The following is an 11635-nucleotide window of genomic DNA, read 5'->3' as shown; positions in this document are numbered from 1 at the left end:
AAATGGCATAAAAATAACATTTCACAGCATACAATCATATATGTACTATCTTTTAAGTCATCTGTGGACTCAAATATGTGTTTTTTTTGTTTGACAGACAAATGTAAAAAAATATATTAAAAGCATGTTTAAATGGCATACAAATTCAATTTCACTGCACAAAATCCTATATGCACTATCTTATAAGTCATGCGTGGAGTCAAATATGGGGTTTTCTTTCTAGCTTGACAGAAAAATGTAAGAAAGAACGTGTGTTTAAAATGTGTACAAATTACATTTCACAGTATAAATCATATGCACAAGTACAAAATCAGTTAAGTAAACTTGAAATAAGTGTCTGAAAGCTTAAACTAACAGCGCATTGCATATGACTTTGCTTTAAGAGCGTGTGGCTGACAGTTTGAGATAGTTGGTGGTTGTAGTAGTAGTAAGAGGAGGAGTTAGGGGGAGATGGTGAAACACCCCTGCAAGAAATAGTGGACAACGTGGCTCTCAAAGCATGTTCCTGTCTACCTGCTGAATGTCTCACTGACAGAGCACTACTATAAAGGTACAGAGGGGGAGAAAACATAATCCCTGCCTTCAACATGCCATACAAATACCAAACCGGTGTACTGTGAGTCCCACATTCCTCACTAATGACGGAGAGAAAGTCTATCTTCTGTGCCTTTTATCATAAAGGAGATTATAGCGAGTGACCCTGGTTTCTATATGTGAATGTTAACACAAACTAAGCTTCATAAAATCTGACTTCAAAAGTTGTTTTAATATATTTTACTTAGTGGCAGAATGGCATGCATTCATTTGGGGAATGTTATGTATTCTATGTAATCACATAAATAACACAGATATATCTGACAGACAGACAGGCAGTGAGACAGGCAGTGAGACACCCGGCTTCTTCTCACAATCCACGTGTGTCCTAACTTTACGCGCCACCGTTTTCCTGGAATCCCACCCTGCACCGTATCCCTCCGCGAAATAGTCCCTTACTTCAATGCGTATTAACCAAATGTGCCCCTTTGCGTGTTTTTTCCGCCAGGATTAAATCGAAAGAGGAATCGATGACGCACATATTGGTGATACATTTGGATGTCATGGTCGGTTTTTGGCTCATTTGGTTGTTTTGGCGCGGTTTTGCTTGGTGCGGAAGGACATAGGTGGAGGGATATATATGAAGCATTCTCCGCCGAGCCACACCTACTCTGTGTGTGTCTGCGCGGAGGGACTATCCTGTCAGGAAATACCATGCTGCCCTGCTCTCTCTTTAACTTTACACGCAGAAAATCTCACCCCAGAAGACACTTGTAGTTTTTCCTCTCTCTCTTTGTTGGATTTTACCGCGGATATTTACGCACGGGTTTCTCTATTGTTGTCTTTTTTCCATTTTCCTGCATTTTGACTCTCTCCTGTAAGGACAATTGAAGGTAAGGCGTGCAAAATGATAAAAAAATGCAAAATGTATATTATTCTACTAATATGGCATTCATATCAGCTTATAAATGCGTGTTTAGTGTGCTAGTGTGCATGCTTTTCTTGCAAAATCTGCATTGTGTGTGGTACGTGGTGGAAGAAAAGCCGGTTTCACGTGGGGACACCATGCTTTGCACATGTGAGGTTTAAAGACCGGCAGGGCGGGTGCACATTTGCATTAATCCGCTGCTTTTTGCTCCTGTTTTATTACAAAGGAAACATTGCAGATACTTTAAACTTGTTGACATGTTTTTTTTGTAAAATGCGTCACTTGTAAATTCATTTAAATCGTGTTTTAAATGTGCACATGTTGTCACGAAGTGGTGATACAGCATGCAGTCAGTGTGATTTATTAAGAGTTAAATCTGCACAAAGAAAAACCTCAGTGAGAATTGTACGTTTTATTTTACATTTTGAGTAAATGCGTCACTTGTAAACCGTGTGCACATGTGTCGTATTAACGCAGACTGCTGGAAAGCATGCAGTCGGCGTGATGTATACAGCTGTAGTGAATCTACATCGAGGAACAGTGAGAATTGTGCAATTTTCCACGTGTTTACATTACATTTGGAGTAAATGCGACACTTGTAAGCGCGTACACACATTGATTTATTACAGAAATACACACAAGGTGTACACTGGTTAAAAGCATGATAAATACATCTTTACAGGATCAACTTTAAACCTGAATTGAGATTTTTTTACATTTTACTCTCATGCCTACTGATGGAATGCCTTCATATGGGATCAACACTGATTTAGTGTTGGGTTTAAGTAGTGCGTAAATAGCGTCATTAACACTTAATTAGTAATATTTGAGTGTCTTGTATAACACGGCTCTGTATTTGAGGTTGTTGGCTCAGGTTTCCCAGGCTGCCATGTTACATAAAGGCTGCCTTTAACTCGCTGTCTGCAGCACACACACTGCTGCTTTGTTCTCACACACTGCCTGCTATACATGCACATACCATAAGACCCCATAGGAATACCACTGGATTTCCCCCTCACTCAGCCTGCTCCACTTACAGCTTTTACTGGTTACATTTAAGGCTTTTACAGCGTTTTTATTATTATTATGAAAGCATGGTTTATAGCAGCATGTCCTGACTGGTTAGCGCTTGGAGCTTTTTAAATGCTAACTACCCTCTTTGTGCCGAGCAAAGCAGGTTTAGTATGTCAAATAAGTTGTGAAACGGTAGCAATGGGTCCCGGGAAAACACAAAAGCCTCCTTTTCCACCCTGAGGGTTTTGCTTTCCATGCCAGCAGGTAGCCGGGGAAGCTTTTTATTCACTTTCCAGGGTGGAAAGAGGTGTTAGGTTTGGTCTCCCAGCTGTTGCTGTTATGTCACATGGATGGGAGGGTGTTAAAAGTTTTTTCTGTGGGGGATTTTGGGGGAGCATTTTGGGGCGGGGCTACGATGATGTAAACACTGATAAAGAGTGGCTCACAGTGGGGTCGGGTCTCAGTCTGGAGGAACTGGTTTAATCTTTCACTACAACTCGGATTACTACATTTCAACACTCTGGATTTTAACCCCTCACTACCTCTTTCTTCCTCAGATCCTGCCAACATGCTTCAAAGCTTCTCCCAGTCTCAGGACTGGCTTTACACAGAGCCGCTGTTATTTGACGATGAGTTCTGCCAGAGTTTGATGAAGGACCTACAGAGTCTGCCGACGCCCCCTCAGTCTCCTCCGATGAAGCCGGGTTTGGGCGGCACCAAGCCTCTCTCCAAAGAGGACCAGCTGAGCTACGTGTCCGACATCCTGCTGGAGGACCACGACATGCAGCTCAACTGGAACTCTGACTTCTTCCACAGCCAGGAGAGTAAAGAGGGGGATGTGGGAGAGCCCTGCTCCCCCCTGGAGGAGGAGGAGGGCGGGGAGGACTGTCTGTGGCAGTGCCTCTCCGGAGACAAGAGTCTGGAGGAGAAGCTGGTGTCCTCCATGCTGGGCTCCAGCCCGCTGCTCTCCGACATCAACACCTCCATCTTCGAGGAGATCGCCGGCTCCACGCTGGACTGCCAGAACCTGATGGAGCCCGGAGAGGCCACGTCGGACTACGGCTCCACCGGGGGGGAGCTGTCCACCTACTCCTCCAGCGACTCTGGTGAGATAATAATAACAATAATAACAATAACAATAAATCCACGTACTCCTCCAGCAACTCTGGTGAGACAACACCTCTTGAATCCTTCAACAAAACTCACTTATTCAAGAAGTAGTTGCTTCTATTATCATGTGTACATAGCTGCAGTGTAGATATTTGTACATAGCTGCAGTGTAGATATTTGTACATAGCTGCAGTGTAGATATTTGTACATAGCTGCAGTGTAGATATTTGTACATAGCTGCAGTGTAGATATTTGTACATAGCTGCAGTGTAGATATTTGTACATAGCTGTAGTGTAGATATTTGTACATAGCTGCAGTGTAGATATTTGTACATAGCTGCAGTTTAGATATGTACAAATTAAATGTATTATTATTCATCCAGTGAGAATTCACCTTATAACACCCCTTGAATCCTTAAATCCTCTCAAAAGTTACATATTCAAGGTATTCTGATTCTGATAAGGTTTTATTAGATAAGATAAGCTTTCATCTATCCCTGAAGGGAAATCACTTTGTTACGACACAGGGACAGAGCTGCTGATCTATGATGCCCTGCCTTTTATTTATTTCAAGTATCCATGGGAAAAAGTTATGTAGAGACAATATAAAGAAAAGTAGGTCAACATATAACAGTAGTAAGTGATAACAACAAATCCACGTATTCATCCAGCGACTCCGGTGAGATAAGGGTTCATTTGATAAGATAAGCTTTCCTTCACCCTGTAGGGAAATCAGTTTACTATGTTGCAACAAAGGGACAGTGCCCTTTGTCAACATATGTAGTAAGTAGTAACAACAAGAAATCCAGGGGTCAGCAATGAGAGGGGAACACAGGACAAGGGGGTAGTGATAACCAAAATGACAACCCCAGCGAGTCAAAGCAATAGTTAGATTTTTAAAAAGGAAGTGAAAGTCCAAATGATAAATAACAATAATATTATAAAAACTGAATTAGCAGATACAAGTTAAAATAACAATATATAAAGGCAAGTACAAGTAAAAACAATAAACAAAGAAATACATGAAGATAAGAAAAAAAGAAAAAAAGAGGTCAAAGATGTGAATAAATTCTAATAAATGTATTTTTATACTATTATGAGTCTTTAGCCCTTAATTATCTTAACCTTTAACAAGGCGCTCCCCTTATTGCATTAAGTAAGTGTTTGGCTCCAGGTTAATCTTCTTATCCTGCAGCATCTAAACGGCGTGAACGCTCCTCTCAGATCTCTAGCATTCCTCTGATAATCCCAGTTAGTGTTTAGTGGCTCTGAGCCCAGACCATAGTCTATTGTAAGCCCCGCCCACAGTCTATCTGAAGCCACGCCCATCTGTAATCTGCAGCGGGGCGGGGCTTAAGTCACCGACTGACACATGAGAGGTTTTAAAGCTGGATAATTGTGTGTGTGTGTGTGTGTGTGTGTGTGTGTGTGTGTGTGTGTGTGTGTGTGTGTGTGTGTGTGTGTGTGTGTGTGTGTGTGTGTGTGTGTGTGTGTGTGTGTGTGTGTGTGTGTGTGTGTGTGTGTGTGTGTGTGTGTGTGTGTGTGTGTGTGTGTGTGTGTGTGTGTGTGTGTGTGTGTGTGTGTGTGTGTGTGTGTGTGTGTGTGTGTGTGTGTGTGTGTGTGTGTGTGTGTGTGACTCAGGTTTGGCGGTAATACTTTGCGGCTACATCCATTAACTCCTGACCACTCATTTTACCGCCTTCCGGTTATAAACAATCACAATGTATTAGCTTTTAATGCAACTACTATTTTACTTTATAATACTTTTCAATATATAAATAAAATGATAACAATCACACAAAAAAAACAGGAATATAATTAATTATAAATAATTAAAAAAAACAATATTTAAAAAATAAAATAAGCAGATAAAAGTTTAATTAAAACTATTTAATAAGACTTTAAATTTAAAGATAAAAACGGGATACATATAATAATTTAAATAAAAATCACAACAATCTGATAAGAAAATATAAAAAGTTTTAGCTTTTCGTTGTGCTATTTTACTTAATTGCACTTTCCAACAATTAGAGCACGTTAATGGCTGCCTGGTGTGTGTTAGTGTGTACAGTGTCTACACTTTTGTTATTGGTGTTAGCTTCTTAAAATGTCGTGTCGCCATCACCCAGCGGATAAAGTTACCACAGTGTGTAAACTCATCCAACAACTATCATACATTGTTTTTGTAACTGGCACACCAACTTCTTTCGGGATAAATAAAGTCCTATCTTATATTAACCCGTTTCTTCTTCTTGTGTTACAGAGGAGGAGATAGACGTGGTGACGGTGGTTCGGTGCTCCTCAAGCCCCTCCCCTCGCGCCTCATTGGCCGACCTGTCCACCCGTCAGCAGAAACAGGAAGAGCAACAACGAGCTCAGCAGCGCCAACACTTTGAGATCCAATCGCAACACAATTACGCCGCTCCGTGTCCCGCCTCTCCGCCACCTTCGTCCAATAAACGCTCGAGAGGAAGCGACGGATCTTCCCGATATCATCACTCGTCGAGAAACTCCTCGTCTTCTTCTTCGTCGCGGTACCACAGCCACAGTCATCATCACAACAATAGCAGCAGCAGCAGCAACTCGTCACGAAACTCCACGGAGACGGAGGATGAAGAGGAGAGGCGGCGAACGCACAACGTCATGGAGAGGCAGCGGAGAAACGAGCTGAAGAACTGCTTCGTTCACCTGCGAGACAACGTGCCCGAACTTTCCAACAACGACAAGGCGTCAAAGGTTGTAATCCTGAAAAAGGCGAGAGATTGCATTTACGGTTTGGAAGATGAAGGACATCGACTTCAATCCAAGAGAGACAAACTGAGGGCGAAACAGGAGCAACTGAAGACTCGGTTAGAGAGGCTGCGAAGCTAAAAGGCAGCCATCTTGAGTTTGTTTTAAGTGACAATGCAAGGGGAGGGTGGGGAGGGGGGGGAGGGAGAGACTGGGTACACAGAAAGGGATACAGGATGGCGTCATGCTGCAAAGATAGCGCTGGACTGAGCAGACATGCTGCCAACGGAAACACAACACACTCATTGCCTCAGAACTCATTATTCTCATGCCTTGACGGCTGACTGTTGTAGAGAGTAGGAGGGTTTTTGATAACAAAGCGAGCAGATTTTTTATTTTTTTAAAGCTTGGCTGAACGCACACTGAAAGACTATTATAAAAAATGTCTATCGTTTCTTTTGGAATCTACTTTTTGGGGTGCAGAAGCCATGAAACTGGGAGCCACGTCAGCTCAGGAGTTGAATGAAACTTGAATGTTGTGTTTTCAGGACGTCTTATAGCCATACTAACCAGTGACCCCTCCGCTCTGACAGGTGCCTGATGCTGGCTTCCAAGTTCTCTGGTCAAATGCACTTCTGTGTATTCCAATTTAATCCCAAATCTAATGCTTTTTGAATGATTTCCGATCAGAAACGAGCGTTTTTCAGTGTGCCGTTTGGCCTCAGGCTGAAGCACCACTCTGTTATCAGGTTAATGACAGAACTTAAAACAGGTTTAATACTGTAGTAATAACAATGCTCCACTTAAGTTCAGCTCGGATTCTTTTCACAAGTTGAAAACATGGGAATAACTTTGTATTTAAGTATTTTGTTTAAACTCAAAGGTAGCCATATTAAAAATGCAGGTTATTGTGAGGAGACTGAACCCGGGGAGGTGAACCTAAAGTCGTGCTTTCGTAGCAAATCAGCCAAAGTCGAGATAAAAAAAAAACATTAAGATTCTTTCAAATGCAAAAAAACGGAGACAAACCGGTGTCGTCCTGATATTCAAAGGTTAAAGTTCAGAGGACGCTGCAACGAACAACAATACTGTGATATTTACTTCTATAGCAAACAAGTGAACATTTAAAAAGCATTTTGACAAATGAAAGATCTATTAATCTAAAATTGACCTCATGAAACTTCACTTGTCGTGAGAAAAACACCATTTAAAAAAGATAAGATTGGCCATGGTTTCACGAATGGAAGCCGCTGAGCAGCACTCCCATGTGTTAAACAGCGTCATTTTGTGTCCAATTAAACTTGTTTTTTATTATACGGACACGCCACCATTTAAAAGTTAAATTGAACGCTGTACATGTTCATCTTGGCAGAATTTAAAAGCCTGAAATATCTTTAATTGGGTTGAATGTTTAACTGAATGCTATTGTAACGCTAAATATCAATTATTGCCAATGTTCTCTCCATTAACGTGCTGTCTTTGTTGTGAAATGTGCAAATGTAAGGTAAACATTTGCTTGTCTTGTCAAATGTCTTAAAAAATGCATCCTGTTTTAGTTTTTTTATGAATTGAGTTCTCCCTCGAGTGTACTTGAACAGACCCTGGTTGTTGGGAATAATGAGAGTTGAGGTGTTTAGTTTTTTTACGGTAAAAACCTGTTCTGCCTTGAAATGCATTCTGTTCAGCACTTCCTGTTGGATCATGTCGCTGTCTGGTTAAAACCTCAAACCTCAAGGGGAGCAAATGTTTCAATTTCCCATTTTGATGGGATTTCAGGTTCTAAATAACTGCCTCCTGAAGTCAATATGTGGTTTTAACAAGACAGCAAAGTATGATGTTTGTTTGTAAATGGAGGTAGAGGTGTTTTGTTGAAATGGTAAAAACCTGTTCTGCCTTGAAAATTAATTCTGTTTTTTATGTCGCTGTCCGGTTAAAACGTCGTCTTCTAACAATAGTTTTATATTGTCCTCGGACGTTTCAGCTCCTTGGAGTTTTAACCATGTTCTGAAGTAACGAGGTTTCAACGAGACAGCGACGATGATGATTTCTTTGTTCTTAGCATGATGAAAACCTACCTCCAGCCGGCTGCAGTCTGTACTGCAATGTTAACGTTTTTCTGGTTTAAATATTGTACAGACTTTTAAAAGAATATGTAAATATTTTTGTTATTGTATCATAAATTATTTTAGTCGCTTTTTTTTTTTTTTCTTTCATTTTGAATTTGAGGATTGAAAAGAAATGTTATCCTTTACCAAGCAGCACTTTTTTTCTAAATATTGTCGTAATTAAAGAATGAATGAGAGCTGGGAAGTCTTTGTGGTTTTATTGCACGCACACACACATTTATACAGTTAATAACTGGAAAACTGTTGCACTTTTTGGTATTTTAATAGTAAAGTAATACAAAGAGCCAACTAAACAATATAATACTCTACAGTTCAGTAGTCCCTTGCTAAATCATACTAAATGGGCCAAACATGGCAGATTATTAGACAAATGCATTGAAAGAACGTACACAGAAAATCGATCAAAACAAGTGCCGTTAAACGTGACACATGGGGAAAGTAGTTTTCCCGCCTTTTTAAACAAACTGCTAGCTTATTCTGTTGAGAAAAAACTGTAGTCTAATTTCGGCCTCAGCTTAGACTCTACAAAGTATTGACTTTAGTGAATAGTTATGCACCCTCATGTTCTTTCTTTTTCATTATTATTTGTTAATTTCACTATAAAAAATATATTTTGTATCTTCAAAGTTGTAGGCATGTTGTGCACATCAAATAATACAAATTATCCAAAAATCTAATTAAATGTTTTAATGCAATAAAACAAGAAAAATGCCAAGGGGGTGAATACTTTAGCGAGGCATTGTATGTGACAAGAACCACCTTTTGTAGCGATAACAGCTGCAAGTCTCTTGGGGGATGTGTCTATAAGCTTGGCAAATCTTTCCACTGGGATTTGCTTCCATTCTTCTTGGCAAAACTGCTAGGTTGGATGGGTTCCACTCGTGTTCAGCCATCTCTAGGTCATACCACAGATTTTCGATTGGATTAAGGTCTGGGCTTTCACTAGGCCACTCAAACGTTTACATGTTTCCCCTTAAACCACTCTAGCGTTGCTTTAGCAGTATGCTTTGGGTCATGGTCCTGCTGGAAGGTGAACCTCTGCCCAAGCCTCAAATCTCCTGCAGACTGAAACACAGTTTCCTCAACTATCTCCCTGTATTTAGCTCCATTCATCACTCCTTCTATTCTGACCAGCTTCCCAGTCCCTGCCGATGAAAAACATCCCCACAACATGATCCTGCTACCACCACCTTGCTTCCCTGTGGGGGTGGTGTTCTGAGGGTGATCAGAGGTGACAGACATAGCGTTTGCCTTGGCGGCCAAAAGGTTCAATTTGAGTCTCGTCTGACCTCAGGACCTTCTTCCACATGTTTGGGGAATCTTCCACATGCCTTTTGGCGAACTCCAAACATGTTTTCTTATTTGTTTTTGCAATTCTTCCATAAAGCCCAGCTCTGTGGAGTGTACTGTGGTCCTATGTACAGATTCTCCTCTCTCTGCTGTGGAGCTTACCTTATCCTCAGCCTCTTTGTTGCCTCTGATCAATGCTCTCCTTCCACGGTGTGAGAGTGTTGGAGGGCATATTTTTTCCATTTTAAAATAATGGATTTAATGGTGCTTCGTGATGTTCAAAGTTTGTGAGATTTTTTTATAACCCGACCCTTTCTCATACTTTTCCACAACTTTGTCCCTGACCTGTTTGGAGAGCTCTTTAGTCTTCATGGTGCCGGTTTCTTGCTTAGAAATTCCACTTGCTGTGGTATGGAAGACGGAGGCTTTCTACAACAGGTGTATATATACGGAGATAAAGAGGCACTTGATTGCACACAGGTGAACTTTATTTAAATAACTGTGTGACTCTGAAGGTCTTTGTTTGGGCTAAATAGCAAAGGAGGTGACTACATAAGCACACACCACTTCTCAGTTTTTAATTTGTTTTAACGTTTTAAAATGTTTAATATTTTTTAACTTCACCAATTTTGCCTGACATTGTTTGGGGTCTTGCCATAAAATCCCCCCAAAAATATTATATTATATTTTGTTTTAATGCAAGAAAATAGGAAAAATGGCAAGGGGGTGAATACTTTTGCAAAGCACTGTAAGTGACTAAATGATTCAGAGCATACACTATTTCCAAACAATCAGAAGGAATCTTGATGTATCATCTTGTGACTCATTAGGCTTTTAAGTATCTCCAATGTCAACACCTGACTCAGCATTTAATTACTTCCTGTTCCCGGGCCAGGAGGTCAATGGTTTTCTGAATGTGTTTTTGGTCATTATCCAGAAATAAGGTCTGTGGTTTACACAAACTGAAGAGATTTTTATTCTACAACATAAAGTACATCAGTAAATACTCCATTCCACACGGCAGTTGCTAACAAGTGTCTAAATGAGGCGACTAAATGTCATCCTGCCCAACATTAGCCTCCTTTGGCTTAGCGGTGGTGACGTGAAGTCATGTGACCGTGCTGTAGTTCCTTTATAGCCCAACATTAGCCACCTTTAGCTTAGCGGTGGTGATGGGAAGTCATGTGACCGTGCTGTAGTTCCTTTATAGCCCAACATTAGCCACCTTTAGCTTAGCGGTGGTGACGTGAAGTCATGTGACCGTGCTGTAGTTCCTTTATAGCCCAACATTAGCCACCTTTAGCTTAGCGGTGGTGACGTGAAGTCATGTGACCGTGCTGTAGTTCCTTTATAGCCCAACATTAGCTTTTTACTTCAGAAATCATAAAGTGGTTAATATGTGGAGATTATCCTACTGAACGAAACGTGTAGTTTTGTAAAGTATCGTAAACGTTTGTTTAACACAGAGATTATTTTCTGCAATATTCCAGAATCCAATGGAAAAATTCCATTGGCTTTGGTCCAGGGTCGGCCTACAAAAATACGTCATCTCTGCACCACCTATTACAACCCAGTCTCACGGCATTTCGTGTTATTGTCACACAATTAATTTAATCTATTGATTCGTGTTCACCATCACGACTTGCCCCTTTTTTTCGTGTCACACAGAACGATTTTCAAAGAAATGTATTTCTATTGGTAGTATGTTTCGTGCCAGCACCACGTCTTTTTGTCCGGTCGGTTCTTGGAATACCAGAAGCTGTGTGGTTCATAAAAACATCTTCTTACTCAATATCTCACCCTAAGCCTAACCCTATCCCTTTTATTTTAAATTGTATAATGTCTGAGTTTTTTTGCCGTCGGCGTGGAAAAGAAATGGCTCAGAGCCTCAGAATACTGAAAT

At 40.7% G+C, this 11635-nt stretch overlaps 1 protein-coding gene across 1 annotated transcript; it reads left to right on the top strand.

Moving 5' to 3' along the window:
• Positions 1-1185: 1185 nt before the first annotated feature.
• On the top strand, positions 1186-6511 carry mych (myelocytomatosis oncogene homolog). The gene is made up of 3 exons (XM_079684398.1): positions 1186-1427; positions 3034-3582; positions 5850-6511. Exons 2-3 carry the CDS (start codon positions 3045-3047, stop codon positions 6455-6457), a joined length of 1146 nt encoding a protein of 381 aa, XP_079540524.1. The 5' UTR covers positions 1186-1427; positions 3034-3044; the 3' UTR covers positions 6458-6511.
• Positions 6512-11635: the final 5124 nt, after the last annotated feature.

The sequence above is a fragment of the Notothenia rossii genome (assembly GCF_949606895.1).
Source record: "Notothenia rossii genome assembly, chromosome: 5".
Lineage (NCBI taxonomy): Eukaryota > Metazoa > Chordata > Actinopteri > Perciformes > Nototheniidae > Notothenia > Notothenia rossii.
Note: the sequence above shows the minus strand (reverse complement) of the source record. Positions and strands in the feature narration are given on the sequence as shown.

What these genes read in the sequence shown, in the direction of transcription:
- mych (XM_079684398.1), top strand. Translation starts at nt 3,045, where the DNA reads ATGCTTCAAAGCTTCTCCCAGTCTCAGGACTGGCTTTACACAGAGCCG. An exon ending in CTACTCCTCCAGCGACTCTG is followed by an intron (nt 3,583 to 5,849) that starts GTGAGATAATAA and finishes CTTGTGTTACAG; the next exon opens with AGGAGGAGATAGACGTGGTG.